The sequence below is a fragment of the Leiobunum rupestre genome, chromosome 8 (assembly GCF_980474605.1).
Source record: "Leiobunum rupestre chromosome 8, qqLeiRupe1.1.hap1, whole genome shotgun sequence".
NCBI classification, from domain to species: domain Eukaryota; kingdom Metazoa; phylum Arthropoda; class Arachnida; order Opiliones; family Sclerosomatidae; genus Leiobunum; species Leiobunum rupestre.
Window position 1 is genome coordinate 21255584 of NC_143391.1, and position 16684 is coordinate 21272267.

At 39.6% G+C, this 16684-nt stretch overlaps 4 protein-coding genes across 8 annotated transcripts in view; 2 read left to right on the top strand and 2 right to left on the bottom strand.

Moving 5' to 3' along the window:
- The first annotated feature begins 7802 nt into the window (after window positions 1-7802).
- Nup43 (nucleoporin 43) lies at window positions 7803-10089 on the top strand. The gene is made up of 7 exons (XM_090155621.1): window positions 7803-8077; window positions 8153-8284; window positions 8500-8734; window positions 8810-8942; window positions 9005-9300; window positions 9367-9574; window positions 9957-10089. The coding sequence occupies exons 1-6, from the start codon at window positions 7943-7945 to the stop codon at window positions 9567-9569; spliced, it is 1134 nt and encodes a 377-aa protein (XP_090011747.1). The 5' UTR covers window positions 7803-7942; the 3' UTR covers window positions 9570-9574; window positions 9957-10089.
- LOC149932725 (uncharacterized) lies at window positions 9616-10816 on the bottom strand. The gene is made up of 6 exons (XM_090155622.1): window positions 10695-10816; window positions 10430-10632; window positions 10212-10361; window positions 10118-10131; window positions 9940-10050; window positions 9616-9874 (listed from the first exon to the last, which is right to left on the bottom strand). Exons 1-6 carry the CDS (start codon window positions 10814-10816, stop codon window positions 9779-9781), a joined length of 696 nt encoding a protein of 231 aa, XP_090011748.1. The 3' UTR covers window positions 9616-9778.
- A 526-nt stretch (window positions 10817-11342) lies between these two features.
- Coprox (oxygen-dependent coproporphyrinogen-III oxidase) lies at window positions 11343-13708 on the bottom strand. The gene is made up of 11 exons (XM_090155620.1): window positions 13415-13708; window positions 13119-13341; window positions 13009-13059; window positions 12868-12942; window positions 12689-12807; window positions 12560-12629; window positions 12258-12495; window positions 12001-12080; window positions 11841-11947; window positions 11597-11699; window positions 11343-11525 (listed from the first exon to the last, which is right to left on the bottom strand). The coding sequence occupies exons 1-11, from the start codon at window positions 13483-13485 to the stop codon at window positions 11436-11438; spliced, it is 1227 nt and encodes a 408-aa protein (XP_090011746.1). The 5' UTR covers window positions 13486-13708; the 3' UTR covers window positions 11343-11435.
- A 120-nt stretch (window positions 13709-13828) lies between these two features.
- Window positions 13829-16684, top strand: part of Tomosyn (syntaxin-binding protein tomosyn) — an 84988-nt gene continuing 82132 nt past the window's right edge. For 4 of the 5 annotated variants that reach the window (XM_090157542.1, XM_090157539.1, XM_090157541.1 and 1 more), the window contains exons 1-2: window positions 13833-14148; window positions 14679-14776. In XM_090157542.1, the coding sequence (XP_090013668.1) occupies window positions 14011-14148; window positions 14679-14776 (236 nt within the window). In that variant the 5' untranslated portion in view covers window positions 13833-14010. Of the gene's footprint in view, window positions 14149-14678; window positions 14777-16684 lie in introns of all 5 variants that reach the window. The other variant, XR_016473279.1, reaches the window with a different exon arrangement.

The window sequence follows — 16684 nt, forward strand, 5'->3', positions numbered from 1 at the left end:
TTTTTAGTATAGTTTTTACATTGAAGACAATATAACCACCGAGCGTGGCGCTGACCTCCTACACATTATAGTACAGTTTATAGGAGGAAAATCCTTGCTCGCGGAATTTCGACGAATGTGTTAGCCGTAGTAGCGCGAACAGTGCGTGATCAAAGTTGGCCGTGGTCAGGCCTAGGCTTAAATATTTTCAAAGCGAACCTAAACGAAATCTTATTTATCTTCCTCACAATGGCATTTAAATATTCCTAATAATAAGTAAATATGAAAACAAAACTAAAAGTTCAAAAAATCTTAACATACATCGGTGTCGACCCAAGGCCTTAGACACGAGCACACAATAACTGATTAATCAGGGTGAGATATGTGTAACGGCCACGCCAACAGGGGGATACGTGGGGACATCAGATTATAGTATTTATATACCCCCAGTTCCGCTAGGCACTACTGGGGGTACCACAAGATATACAAACTAGTTTGTATCTTTTCACGCATGTTCATCATCACGCATCCCGCAATTTCTTTTTATTTATTTAAAAAGTAAAACCACAGCACAAGGAACATGTATAAAAACCCTGTAAAAAGGGGTAAAGGAATAAAACCTCTAAAACGGCGTGTAAAAATAAAAACAATAAAAATAACTAGCATCAACCTGGACAAATGTCCCCGAAGTTGCTAGTTATGAAACGCATAACATTATCGAAAACAACCATTTTTTCTGTGAGCTTCATATCTCCGAGGTTGCCCCTAGGGACCAGATGGAAAGTGAGAGGACAATTAACTAAGTAGTGCTCAGAATTGCCTGTATCTGACCCACAAACACAGGCAGGACTGAGCACATGTCCTAAACCATGCAAGTAACTAGGAAACTTGCCGTGACCACTAAGAATCTGCGTTGAGAAGTGGTTAGGGTTGATCGCATTGTCGCCCACGTTTGGAATAAAATTCCTTGTAACATTGCCTTTATCACTGGCGCTCCAACTACTCTGCCAATGCCTCTTGGTAATGCCCCTCAAAATACTTTTAATACTACCCTTGTCGGGTTTAATAGAATGGATCACCTGATTTGTTAATGCGCTCTTGGCCAACGCATCCGCTCTCTCGTTCCCTAGAATACCACTGTGTGCCTTAACCAAATTAAGGGTGATTCTAGCACCGTGATTATTAATCAACTCCCTAATGTTAGCACACATTCCATTAGGGTTGGAAGGATTTCCAATGGCTCGTAGAGAAGATAAACTATCACTAAAGATAGTTACCTCTTCATCGTGGGGTCGCTCCCTAGCGAACCACTTAATGCTCTCCAATATGGAGTAAAGCTCAATGTAATAAATACTAGGATTATAACTCGTGTCTAAACGAAATGTCTTTGACACGAGTTCCAATCCATTAGAGAAGACCACAAATGCCGCAGAAGCGGCATTCTCCGATAGCGAACCATCGGAGAAGATCTCTAAACCTGCATTAGTGGGAAGAGCGTCCCCACTTGTAATCTCTACACGAGAGGCTGGGTGCCTTGCCCAAGGGTCGCCCGGGTAAAGAAAATTTCCACCTACTACATTGTAGTCATAGTGTTTAGCGCACATCTGTTGGTAAAAGGACCTAAAGATGGTTGCTTCCTCACTTACAACGCTTTCTATCGGGGTTAAGTTGGTAATTACCAATAACGCATCGGTAGATATTGTACGATATGCACAACAAACTCGAAGTGCCGCAATCCGTTGGATTGACCTGAGCTTTCGAACCATCAAAGAGTTCTCAATCTCGCGCCACCATGCGCCAGCGCCGTAAGTGACAATACGCTCAATGCATCCTTTGTATACCACTCTCAAGGCTCTATAATCCAGACCCCACTCGACCTTTGAAAAACAAGCAATGGACTGAACGAGACGAGTAACCTTATTCTTTACCTCCTCTAAGTGAGGCAAGAAGCATAAAGTTTGATCCAAGGTAACGCCCAAAACCTTGACGGTCTTGGCATTAAGGATTCTCTCATTACTAAGAGAAAAAATTGGAAGCCGATTCATCACTTTGGTTTTCGCAAAGGTGATTGCAACAGTCTTCCTAGCGCAGAACTTCAATTTATAAATTGAACTCCACTGATTGAGAGTATCCAGAACTTCGTTACCAAGAACCTGAAGGCCCCGCCTCGAGGAACTCCAAACCATCGCCTGCAGGTCATCTGCAAAGGCCTGAATAGCACTCGCAGCCGGGTAAACCCGACTCAGAGCGCCCTCCATGACTAAATTGAAGAGAAGAGGTCCGCTACAAGAACCCTGTGGACACCCCTTGGTAAGTGACTTACTAAGAACACTACCGCCTATATCAATCGAAGCAATTCTGTTACTTAAGAAGCTTTTGTATAAATAATACAAGTTCTTTGGACAAGCAACCTGCCGGAGTCTTGATAGGACCCCCGGAACCCAGACATTGTCAAAGGCCCCTCTATATCAAGGGAGATTAGACTGGTGTGCAGACCACTCTCTTTGTTATGCTTGACACATTCGACGATGTTATAAAGAGCATGCGACGTGGAGCGGCCATGTTTGAACCCATATTGGGCTGAATTCATGAGACCTCTCTTATGAAGAGAGTAGTACAGTCTTCTTGATAAGAGTTTATCAAGAACCTTACCCACTACTGACAGTAGAGAGATCGGTCGGTACGATCGAGCGTTCCGCCTATCCCTCCCTTCCTTATAGATCAATGCAATCCTTGCCACTTTCCAAATTTTTGGGAAGTGCCCAAGAGTCAAACATGCATTGTAGAGGCGCACGAAAACCAAGGGACAGACCAAGAACATAATCAAAAAAAATTCGATAGTAATGCCATCAAAACCCGGGGCTTTACCCCTTTTGAAGGAATCAATGATATTAAGAACTTCCTCTTCTTTAAAATCTACGTCGTCTGACTCGACGTACGGTGCTTCGACTGACTCTCTGATTTCCTTGTGTACTTCAAGGTCATCAGCCTGCGAGTCGTCTAAAAAAAGAGAATTAAGAATAGTTTCATATGTTTCGGTAAGTCCCTCTGTCAGCGTGCCCTCCTCTCGTTCCACACAGGAGACAGCATCTTTACGTTTGGCCTTGCCAGTTGCCAATTTATAAGGAAGAGAGTAAGGATCCTCCTTCGACACAGAAGAGCAGAAGTCCCTCCAAGACTCCAACTTAGAAGAAATGATAAGGCTCTTGTACTCTCTCTGGAGTGTCAAGAATTCATGTTTGTAGCGTTCTCTCACCAAGGGATCCCTAGCCACCTGCATACGTTTTCGCGCAGTGCGTACTAAATTTCGCTTTATGCCAAGACCCTCGTTCCACCAAGGAGCCGAGTTATATGTCTTGGCATAGGCATTACGCTTCCTACTAACTTCACATGCATTATGGAAAATTTCCTCAATAGAGGATGCACCATCATCGATCTGATCTCTAGAGACAAATGCTACCTCATTAAGAGTCTCAAGAGGACCAGCGATCTGGTCACGAAAACGATCCAAGTCCAGATCCCTCAAATTAACGTGCCTGGCCCCATGGACCCTATCCGTTATGGATATATTAAAGAAGATGAAATTATGGTCACTGTTGGAAATATCATCAGAGACTTCCCAACCAGTGACCATATTGAAAAAATTCATAGTAGCTAGTGTCAGATCTATCCAGCTATTACCATTGGTACTAGAGAAAGTGGGATCTGAGCTAGGATCATTTAGCACGACCAGATCTAGAGACCCCGCAAAGTCAACACAGGCAACACCTCTAGGACAGTTGTCCCTTGAGCCCCAAAGATTATGATGAGAATTGAAATCACCACAAATTATCATTCTACGGCCAGCAAAGTTTCTAACCTTTTTAGAAATTAGGTTTAAGTGTTCTTCCAAGACCTCCGACGGGGGGGGGGGAGGTATATAAATGGAGAACACTAAAAAAGATAAATCCCCCACCTTAATACCTACGATCGTAACGTAGTCACTACTGAAAAGATTAATTAAAAGAAACCTCGTATTGAAGATGGCAATAGCTGTCCTTGGGTTCTCGTCGGAGCACACCACCCTGGATGAAAGTGGGGGACCCACCAACCTACCGTCCACCACATGAGGTTCCTGAATAACTGCGATGTCGATACCGCCCTCTTGACAAGTCTGCCTTAAAGTAGACGTGGAAACCTTCCCTTTGCCAAGATTAATTTGGACCAGTTTAATTTTGTTGTCCATTGGGCTTAATTCTGAAATCGGTTCTCGATCGCAGATATTGCAGTTCCCTCATGTAGAGTGGACAAAGATTGTCCAGAGAGGAGTGCTCCGAGTTGAAGTTAGTCTTTTTATCACTGTTGCTTTTGACACAATTAATACAACCTCTAATGGCATTACTGCAATCCGTGAACTTATGTTCTTCGGATCCACAAAGAGAACAGACCTGCTTATTATTTTGATCGCAGGATGCCATTACGTGTCCAATTCCCCATACACTTAAAGCACCTCGGGATAAAAAGATACTCCCTCCAACCATGAATTTGCCACCCAATACGAAGCTTCTTTTTGCCTAGTTTTAAAACGTTTAAAATGGTATTAGGAATTTCTAGCACCCAATTCTTGCCAGCTTCCTTCTCTACCATTTTCTTAGTGTGAATGAAATATTTGACGGTGATTTCATCCTCCCCACATTCCAGACGATTGCCTTCGATAAGTTTGCTTACGAGATCCTCCTTGGAGGTCTCTGGATCAACATTAAAAACAACAATCCTTGGTTTGCCCAAGGACGGATTACGCATAATTAAATGCTCAGAAAGACTTGCAGAGTCTTCAATGGTTCGCTTCAATTTATCGAGATCATCCATGGTCTCTAGCTGGACGACCATACCCTGGCCCCTACAGGGTCGAATTGACTTAATATTATGGCCTTTTGGGTCTAACTCCTTTTCAAGACGCCGCCTAAAATTATCCGCCGTTTCCTCCTTATCTTTCGGGTTTAACAAGACTACATTTTCTTGCCTCGGAGGCAATTTAACTTTAGCAACTTTTGGTTTGTTTGAGACGGAAGGCTTCCTTGTCTTAGACTTAAGGCGTTGTCGTCCAACTATTCCCATGGACTCTGCCGGAGTGGGATCTACAGATGCTGAGGCTATCTCAGCGAAAGAGGGTATACGGTGCTCTTGCTTAGCAAGAATTTCGATAGTCCGGTCTTTTTGCTCACTGGAACCCATCAGTTGAGCTATCTTCAAATTACTTGCAATAACTAAGGTCTCTACCTGTTTATAAATAGTTCTAATTTTGGTACCTACGCCGATTGACACCTTACTACTAGCGTTTGTTAACACAGATTCTAGCTCTGAAGATAGACTCAGCAACTGATCCTCTATACGATCTTCAGTAACTTCCACCACTTCTGCCTCAGTACGGGGCCGCTTACGTTCATTTACTGAACTCGATTTACTTGATTCACCAGTTGGTGATTTGGTTGTCAGTAAAACCTCTGACCATGTGAAAAGACTTAAGATTCACACTCGTCCCTCCCCACCCACCATGGAGCCCCACCAGGGGACTTTCATTCGAAAGCCAGAGATAAGACGGGTGTATACTCAGCACCATGAACCCACCATGGACACTGATTGACCTACTCCTCGGCAACTGAGCTGCTAAAGGAGAGCCGCTTGATGCAGTACCGGCCAGCACGCACCATCTGTCTCAGCACAGGCCAAAACCAAAGAAGCGTGTTGGGAATAGTTGATCCGCAGAGCAACATCCCCTCAACTCCCAGGGACTTCATTCCATGCCTTACAGAATGCCTTTCACGGCAAACGAAAGGGCGAAAACAGCATGTCCAACCAAATTACCTGAAAAAACAGGACGCCAAAAGACACAAAACCAAAAATACGTTTCCTAGGAAGGAAGTCTGTCACGCCAAAAAGGCAAGCGAAAAATGCGTGTTCATAATTATTTGAACTCCCCATGAAATACTCAAGGAAGGGAGCTGCCACAACAGAACTTCATGAATCCCCCTGCGTGGACTTTAAGGGGATTATACGTATTCATAATTATTTTTATCTCCCCATGAAATACTCAAGGAAGGGAGCTGTCACTAACAGTACTTCATGTATCCCCCTGCGTGGACTTTAAGGGGATCAGCAAAGGGCCAGACCAACCACAAACAACGGCACTTCGGCGGAACCAAAATCCTAACACTAAGGCTCATAAGCACCAAACACCAAGACAAGCTTACAACACCCTCTCCAGGAGGGTTGCCAGCCCTTTATATCCCGGAGGGTAGCCTCGTTGTAACTTAAACGAAGATCTCTCAACTTAAAGAATAAGCCCCCAAACACAAGCATAACCGCTGGGATGTCCGTAGACAGAGAGCTAACTAAAGCGGAATGCAGACGACCTGGTTCCCCCCTAACGGGAACTACTAACTCCAAGGAGTTAAGGAACCAGCCGCCGAAGAAACGAAGATAGTTTCCCCCTTGGCAGGAACTACTAGCTCCGAAGAGCTAAGAAACCTATGCGCCGAAGCGACTTACCTAACAGACCGAACATGCAGTTGGTCCCATAAACACATTATGCGGAGGGCACGACAGTTTAATGAGATGCTTAGGTCAAAAATTTATCGAGTAAATAACTCTACTCTAGATCCGCCAGTTTAGCTAGAGAAATTGTTTTCTCTACCCGGAGTCACCTCGGGAGGAAGCAGCATCAATTGATGACTACCCTGGACGGTCTTGGTCGAGGAGAGGCTTAAGAAGTATATTCGCTTCACTCAGACCCTGCGATAGAGGGTATTACCCGTCAAAAGATGATCAGAATAATCCCATCGCTTGACTCACAGTCGCCCTTGACATGGTTTCACCTACACCATATCAGCGGTAGGGCATAGACACCCCAAACTCGCAGGCCGAAAGCTAAGTCAGTTTCTCGAGATGACAAGCTCTAGATCCGCCGGCATCTGTAAGAGAATACCTCTTTCCAGGGTCACCTCGAGGAGGTTAACCGGACGGTCTGTGATGTGATGGAAGCTATCCGTTGCGCTTTCACACCCTGGCCAACCTTTGTTCCTAGGAAGTAGGAACGCCAGTATAAAGCCTTGACCCCGATACGTGGGGACAGGGGTGGGGACACCCGTGGCGGAAGTATTCCGACCACTCGTTGGGGGATTGGTGGTCGTCCTCACACAGCCATCCACAAACTCTGCCTCCCGGACGCCTGGGATTACAGGAGTGAGCCACTACTCCCGGTCAGTACTATGTACTCATTATGGTCAAGTTTCGCGCCATAGAAAACCATGTTATTTATATCGTAAAAGGAGCCGACTTTAAGGTCCGGAAGTAGCGCTCCCGACGGCCGTCGAAGACACTAAAAACCAAACTTTTATTTCGCGCCAATACATGGATTTGAAATTCTTTAGGTAGGCCGCCTGGTGCGAGCGTAGTGAGCGCGCGAAGTTGGCCATGGCCGTAGTCAATGAATGGCCGCTGATTGGCTGAAGCTTAAGCAAAGACTAGATAATCATTAGTCGTTGCTACAAAATGACTTGACGTCAGGTTCTCCCGTAGACGGGAGCATTCTGGGTAGGAGTATAAGATTTCTATGCTAGCGGCATTCTGTTCTAGAAAAGTTGTAGCTAATATCTTCAAATTTTAAAACTAGGTTCTATCGGAAACGTATTCAGAGCTTTACTGTTATAAATGCAATAGATAGGGCGTTTAAGTTAAGAATTATCTAATTAAATTATTTATTTCCCTCTTGTGTTTTTAATGCTTGAACCCCACAGAAATCGGAGAAGTCACTCTCTGATATCTCTGATTGAACCCGTCCGTCACTTATGTTGAACAATTTGAAGTGGTTGTTAAATTATCTTCAACGGTAATGCCATGTTCAAGTTTCAAGTCTGAGGCGGGAGCTGGAAGTCTTTCTGCCCTTCTTTATAATCGTTAGAATCAAATTAAACTTTTAAGTACGATGACTCCAAGTGAAGTTTCAGTTACTTATGTTTCTCGTAAAATTAATAAAATACGTTGGAGACCTGCTCCAAGAGTGGGAAGCTTCCAAAATGAACCCCCAATGATGTTCGTTACTGGAAGCTGGGATGATGAAGTATGAACAATTTTCGCTTGTTTTGGTTAGGAAATTTAAATCTTTATACCTTAATAATACTGTCACCTCTAACAGAAAAATTGTATTTCATTATGGAACATATTTAATTCAACATCTTTAAATGAATCTAATGTTGAAGAAACTAACAATGGTGAACCTAACCTTCTTTCTGAATATCATCACAGAGGAGACGTTACTGATTTGCAGGTATGAGAAGAGCTGTACCCTATAGGGACAAGGCAGTTAAGGGAGGTAGAACGTCACTACGCTCTATCTCACACTCCTGAAAATCCACCCACTGGGGGAAAAGCGCGCGAAATTAGCTATAACGGTACGATGTCGTGACGTTTCCCTCCCTCAAAATGGCGTCAAGTGCATGTTTTTATTCTAATTGAAATTTAAATGACTTATTTTTCCAACAGTTTTTATCGTCAGACTGCTTATTGTCAGCTAGTAGCTTTGGTTTTGTTGAATTGTTGAAATTATCCAAAGAAGAAATTAAAAGCACTCAAACGTGGGAAGGAATACATCATTTTAAAGGCAGCAAGGCTTCGTGTACAGGCTTGTCATTAAAAAGTGAAGAGATTAGCAGCGTAGGAGAAGATGGCCGGATTGTTTGTCTTAATATAAACAGAAATTCTCCACTCTTAGTTAAAGGTAACAGTTTTGATTGTATTTATACTTTTAAAGTGCTACATATTGTATTAATAATCATAATATTCTTGGAAATAGATTGTGAAAGCTGTTCATTAACTTGCATTTCTTATGTAAGAACCCAGGAAGTAGTAGTAGGAAATTCTAGGGGTCAAGTCAAATTGTGGGACCTAAAAAGTAAATCTGATTCTCCGGCGAAAACATTTTCAATGTAAGTTTCATATTAACTCTTCTTAACTGCCTTATTTGTAAAGTAACTCTTTTTATATAAAGGTCTGGTTTTCAAGCTCCTATAATGTGTTTAAATCAACACCCCAGTCAAGGCCACGTAATAGCGACAGGGGGCCAAGATGGAAATTTAAGTATTTGGGACCTAAGACAAGAATATCATCCAGTTGCAGTTCTGAATGGGCATGAAGGGTCTATCAGTGACGTTAAATTTCATCCTGGCAATCCTGATGTACTTTTTACCAGTTCTTTCGATGGAAGTGTGTGGCAATGGGACTCATCTGGTATTAAAGGAGCACCCATGGCCACATCCGTCAAATTAGGAGGAAATATCTTGTCAGGTGAATAACTTTTCTTAATAACACTGTTAATCAAAGGTATCTTACTCAAGGGAATTATGTATTTAGGATTGGAACCTCCAGGCAGACATCTTAGTGGGATAAACAACCCGTGGTTAAATTGCGATGCCACTAAACACCGTTTGGACATTTTCTCTTTACTCCCTACTTTGTACAGTCCGGTGAACTGTTTGGATATTATTAATCATTCTGTATTATTATGTGGGTGCGATAACGAAAGCATTTATGTAGTGCCTGATATAAAGACTTAAAATTGGTGAGTTATTTTTCTTTAATTAACAATTGATCATATACAAGTTTTGATTACGTTGTACCAAATTTTTAAAGTTTAAAACGTCCTTTTAATAAAATAATTTATAAATAACACTATTTGAATGAAATTCAGATAGTTTTGAAAGATTTGCATAAAATAATTTATGCAAATTAAATCACAGGTGAAACTAAAATATAATTTTATTTCCTAATCTTGAGGATATAAAGCTCTTAACCAAGGTCTAGCTATATAAATAACCCCATCAAATTTCTCAAAATAATTATCTAGTTCAGGATGAATAACCTAGGAATGAGAAATTGTAGTAGTTAATAAATCATCAGGTGAAATAAATTTCATATTTGGCTTACTTTAGTATTTTTTACAGGTTCTATATTAACTTCGGGAACATAAGTTACTTGAGGAAACTTGCGGTCTCTTGTATCAACCGCAATTGCGTAATTTGGTATATTTCTCCATTCCTAAACAATTTTACGTAGTCTTTTATAATTAGAGCTTTTGTTAAGAGCACATTAAAGGCATACTCACACTATGATCTTTACCTAGAAAGAAAAATAACATTTTAAGTTAATAGGAAAAATCATGTTTTCAATTCAATTTCTTATTCTTTGTTACCCCTTACCATGCATTTCATCCAGCCAATTTTCTGGCGCTCGGGCTTTTTCATCCCACCCTATAACTACTCCACGATACTTCCAAAATTTGTGAACCACAACTTGGCCTATTCTAAATTTCACTGATGGATTTCTAGGATTTCTTGGTACAGGAGAAACTTTGAAATGTATAAAAAGAAACATTATATAATTAGCATTCAACTCGCATTACGGCAAACGTCCATACTTGCAAAATGCCCTTCTTTTTGTTTGAATTTCATAACTTCTACAGCGGGTGATTCTCCATTGGGGTCTTTTGCAGTGTCGCTATAGTATCTCCATGGAGAAACATTTTTGTCCTTTAGTTGGAGCAAAATATCAACACACCATTTTCTCCATGGTTCAAGGCGTAGATAGTTGTCTTTGAAGCTGATTATATTAGACAACATCCTGTAATTCGAAAATATTCTGTAACACTTATACCAGAAGTGTAATGTGTCAGTGCACTGTACTGTCTTAAGGCATAGCTTCGAGCATTTTCATTAACACCCCAGTTATATACAAAATAGTACTGCAGTGGTACACAGAGAATCAAAAGTCCCAATTGCCAAATCTCGGGACGGATTTGAGGCATTTTCTCAGGTGTTCTCTAGAAAATTTAAAAGGATAAGGAAGCATTCTTTATTAAATATGAAAAACTTTTATACTTCTAGTGCTATTGGACTATTTTGACAGTGCCTGTCTTAAAATACTCATTCGTTTTATCATGAAAAAACATCCTAAACGTTTATTCAATTTAAGAATTACATTAAGGGCACTTTCATTTAAATAGAACAGTAGCTAATCATAAAATTGTAACTTTACGATGTATAATCAAAATACAACGCGTTTGAAACTCATAGGCCGAATCTTTTTCCGCTCCAGTGACGTGACGGTTCACTGAGATTAAGTTCTGAACTATCAACGTGTACTTATAGTTATCATTTATAAGAAGACTGTGTTCCTTTGAAGTTAGAGCACACGTTTGTGATGCGCGTCGTAATATTACTAGTTGCTTCAACTAGCAATAGATGGCGATACGTTCTTTAACATAAACGCGCTAAATTCAAACTAATACTAATCAATAATGTGTTATTACTATAAAAATGATATTAAATTTATTCAAAACTCAATTTTTGTGGAACCAATTATAATTTTTAAATTATCAATAAACAAAAATAAAAAATAGAGCACAAAATTGCAACATTTTAGCTTTAAGAAGCCCAATCTATAGGATTTTTTAAGATTTCTAACAATTTAGCTTCCTTAGAACCATCTTCGGGGGCATGGCAATACTTCCAATTCTACATTTAAACAGAAAAATTGGTTAAGAAAAACTGAAATTGAGTTACACATTTCCAAAAATGTTTCTTACAGCTGTTTGAGGTAATGACATCAGAATACTTTCAATTCTGGCACTTGGAGTGGCTAATCCAAATTTAGTTCCTCTGTCATAAACCAAGTTAAATTCAACATATCTGAAATGAATTTTTTGATTACTTTAAGTGTAAAATAATAATATTTTTTAAGCAAAGAAAACTTTGCTGGTAGGTAGCCACAGAGGCAAAGCCTATATGGGCTGATTACCGCAACCAACACATGAAAATTAAAAAACTGACCTTCCTCTTCTTAAAAGCTGCCACTGACGGTCACTGTAGTCATATCCTTTATCTTTATTGCGAATGATTATCGGGATATAACATGGAATCACAGCATTAGCGCATGACTAAAGAAAATATATAAATATTTGGCAAAAGTTGAAGTTAAATTTTTTCTAACCTCTAAAAATTTGTAGGTTTTCTCTTTGGAAGGCCCTTCTAAATCATCAAAAAATATTCCACCGATTCCACGTCTTTCCCCTACAAAATATCCCAAAAAGACGTAAAGTTGCTACTTGTTTTTATTATAAATAATCCACCTGCTAATTCAGTTACAAGTGAAAATAGACTACTTGCTTCAACCATAGTAGCAGGTGACTAAGGGAAAAATTTATAAGGTAGCTTATGGGTTTGTAAATTGCGTCATTCAAAGTTTACCTCTGTGAGTTATAACAAAATAGTTATCACACCATTTTTTAAAGTTGGGATAGTAATTTTTATCATGTTTATCACAGGATTTTTTCAATGTGGTATGGAAATGAATGGCATCTTCCTCCTTCAAAATATAAGGCGTCATGTCAGTTCCTCCTCCAAACCACCAATGAACTGTACCGTCGCTTTCAACAACTTCAAAATAACGATAGTTGAAATGCAATGTAGGAATATTTGGATTTCTCTACACAAAAAAATTATAATTTCGTTATTTGGGTTAATAAACTTTGAGGAGATCTTTAACATACTGGGTGTATCACGGAACTGACTCCGCAAGCGAAAAAAGGTAGTTTTCCCTCAGATTTAAATTTCTTTCCCCTATTAATACCATATAATAAGTTATGGAAACTGAGATATAAATTTTTTTTTATTCTAACCTGTGCCTCATTTGTTCAACAGCTTGAGGGGGCAAAACACCATGAACTACTGATATATTAACACCAGCACGCTCAAATACTGCACCATCCTCTAGAATACAAGTGATGCCTCCACCACCCTTAACAAATACCCAAAATTAAACCAAATATTATTAAATTAGTAACATTATAGTAAATACTTGGTCTCTCTCCCATCTATCTACTAAGAACTTTTTCCCATCTTCCAATTTTTCCAACTCTTTACACACTTTAGCCTGTAGTAAAATGGAAATTAATTTATACAATTAAATTTTCATTTGTTTGTGAAGTTCATCATTTACTTGGATATCCATGCAAAGGAGTTCAATTTTGTGCCTCATGTCATTTTCATTCTAATAAAAACAAAGTAATTAGTAAATAGTTATTACGTCTTGTTATTAAATTATATTACTTCTTTTAGTTTATCTATATGTGTTATAGGTAAGGCCATGAAGTCATCAGAGTTTATTTTAGGTTTAAAGAAGAACCCAAATAATCCATATGCATGGGCACGATGTGTATCAATGTAATATAACCCCGAAATTGTAATACTGACACCAGCAATGACTTTTTTATAGGGAATGTAAGATGCATTGGTTACTTTTGGTCTCCCTTTTTTAGGAACTGTGAGAAATCTACAATGATAAAGTTTATTTCCTTTCATATGGTTTTTCTTTTATTGTTAAACATGCATCTGTTTATTTTCACCTCTGTCCTATCTTATGAATAATTTCAGAATTTTTTCTAAGTAGGGAATTCAATATTGTCAGTTTGGGCATTTTACATCAAACGGTATTTAGTTATTTTTTTAAAATAAACTAAAAGTTCTATCGCACTATGCAATTTAGACAATAATCCAAAGGTCGTTTTTCGTTGTTCGAGAATTATGTAACTATTTTTCTTAATTCCAATGATTGTCAAGCCGAAATTCTGGAATTTAAACGGTTTTCGTTATTTATAATTCTACAATAATTACGTTATACGTCCTTTTTCACGAAAACAAGATTAATGTGTTGGAGAAACGTTTCAGTTTCTTCAAGCTAGATGGCCGTATTGGTACCGCGGTTGATCGATTTTGAGTCGTCCTGGGTGGCGCCCTCTAGGAATCGATACTCCTGAATTTTTCCGGGCATTCGCCGGTGGGTTTTCTCGAATTTCTCGGGTGACGGCGAGCGCATACACGGCAGTGTTTTTCGTAAAAGCAGTAATCGACGCGGTAGTGGCTTCTGCCGCCGATTTTCGGTGTAAAATGTGTAAAAAACGTTGAAAAGCTGGCGTTCAAAAAGACTACTTTGGAGTTGGTGATGAGGCGATCAGAAATGAAAAGGACTGGTTTTTTCAAAGGCATGCTGGACGGTCTACGATCGTCCGTAAGCCAGCCGGTCAAGTCAGAGGCGGAGGTCGAGGAAAACCTGCGCCCGGATCAGTTTCAAGTGGCCAAGGTGGGGGAGATGACAGATTCTTTTAAGCCTCGGCTGAAGCTATGCTCGGCCTAGGCTTAAAGCTGTAATTACGTTAACGCCTTTTTCTCGCGCTTTTTGATAATTGATATGCCGCTTTAACTTAATATATTTATTGGTTTTTTTATTTCGATCGTACCATTCTTTCAAAATTGAAACACCCCATAAAAAATGTATTATAGCATTGCCCTACATGTATTTTTCTACCAGAGGCCTTTGTAACCTGCTTCTCGGAGTTTCTTACGCGTTCGCTGCTGGCTTCATTGCGGTAAAAACATTTGCATCATGTTAAGGGGTGGGAAAATATTCCCATTGTCATAGGCCTATACGTATCGCGCTATTTTCAAGAAATAAATAAAATTTATAATTATCATTCTTTTTAATTCAATACTCTGCATTACATATTACAGAATTAAAAAACATTAAGAATTATTTAAGTTAATTAACTATTTGTAAATCGCATACAATATTCCTAATATTTAATTTAATTAAAATAAGCGTTATTTTTCTAGACTGTAAGGCATGGGTTCCCTTACCAACCAACAGCAATGGCATTTGATCCGGTGCAAAGGCTGTTAGCAATAGGCACCAAAAATGGAGCACTACGCATGTATCCTTAAAAATAATGGAATTTAATTGTAGTTTTAGGCTGAAACTACATAAAGGTATGATAAATCTTGTTTGATCTTTTATCCTTCATTTGAAAATAGTTTTAATGAAGAGAGGGAAAATGAGTTGTTTCTTATTGTACTAGTGTTATTTGCTGCGTTATTATATGAAGAATTAAATTCCGTAAGAAACCATGCATGAAAGGGAAATTATTTTCAAATATGTAATAATTTTAATCCTGGTATAAAATGTGGGGAAATGTGTTTTTTGTCTAGTTTTCCCAAACAGTACTTTTTGGGAGTATTACCCCTTTTAGGAAAGCGTTTTTAAAAGCTATTTACAACAAGTGAAAATATTTTATTTTTGGATGCAAATTCAAAGGGTACTTTTTTTTTGAGATAACTTTGAAATCATTCCCCTCTTTCAACGAGATGCCAACCCTCCGGCGCACTTTTGAAGTTAAGGCGGTAGATATCAAGTTGCCGTTTCGATCGTTCCAGAAATAGAAGGCAACCATAAGCGATAGGGCATTTTGTTTTTTAACTCGATATTCTAAGAAGTCGTTGTTTTAGCCCCCCCCTCCCACCTCGCCATCGGGACGTCAGCACCTTAACTATATTCAAAAGAAAGATTATTCTGAGTATGTGGTGTCATTGTCAAAAATGTCGTTTGAAGCCTAAGCCTAATTTCTGATAGGTTTTTGACTGGTAAATCCACTTTAATCCGCTTCATTTTCGGCCGATTTGACAGGAAGCGCTCAATCGCGTCGCGTACTGTTTAAAGATTCATAAAGTCGTTTATCGTAGCAGCCGTCTTCATTTTTCTCTTTCTCTATTAAACTCGTTTAATAGAGAATTAACTATCCGGTCCCAGCCCATTTTGAAATGTTAAAGTTACTAAATAAAATACACGAGGTTTTTGAAATCTTGGCCGACTGGGTCCCGAAAAGCTGTTCTAACTGATGAACGATTACTATTAAACATTTGATGTTGGTTTTCTAATACGTAACTATCAAAAGCCCGAGGGGTCGGACACTTGCCGTTATTTTGTACGGGATTTCGTAGAGATTTTGGCTATTTTATCATTACTTTTTCAAGTGATTTAGGGATTTCAATGATAATTTACCATAGAGAGAGTTAAAAGATTTTGCGATTTTAGACAAAGTGTACGGGATTTTGGTAATTGTCCGACCCCTCGCAAAAGCCTCGTTTTAATTAGTTTCGTCGACTTTATTTCATATTTTAATATACTTTTAATTCGAAGGAAATTTGGAAAAACATTAAAAATAATGAGGCTAATATTTCACACGTATAATCCGGCGAGGCGAGTAAGGTTTTGTTTTGAATTAGCCTTCCGTTGCTAATCCTTGGCCATGGTGGCTTAACAGTGTGTCAGAATTTATAGCCCGGTGTACCTAGTAACAAAGACCATACCACCGGAGGCCTTAACGACTGTCTAAACTCGAATTAAATGGTAGTATAAACGATTAAGGTTTCCTTTTTTAATGAAGTCGCTGGTTTTGGGCTTATGACTGGCTATTTAAATGAGTGACATCATCCCGTGATACAGAACGTTAAACTCCCGACGCTGCCCCTCCGACGATTTTGACGGCCGATAAGAGACGGCGATAGGCCCGATAAAAGCCACGAACGTCACACGCCAGTTAATGAAGGAACGGACGGCTGTTTGGGACGAAATTAAACTTATTATCCTATCCCCCGATGTTTACCTTACCCCCTTCCACCCCTTCAACACCTTCCCGCGTTAGACCGGGTTAAGCCAGCCCTAGAAAACGAGTGGTAGGGAGAACAATCGGCGCGCGATAAAACTACTGTTACAATCCTATACGTTTTCTTCGTTAGCAGGCGACGTTTCGTATAGGGCAGTGGCGTAACTAGGAGCCCGCGGG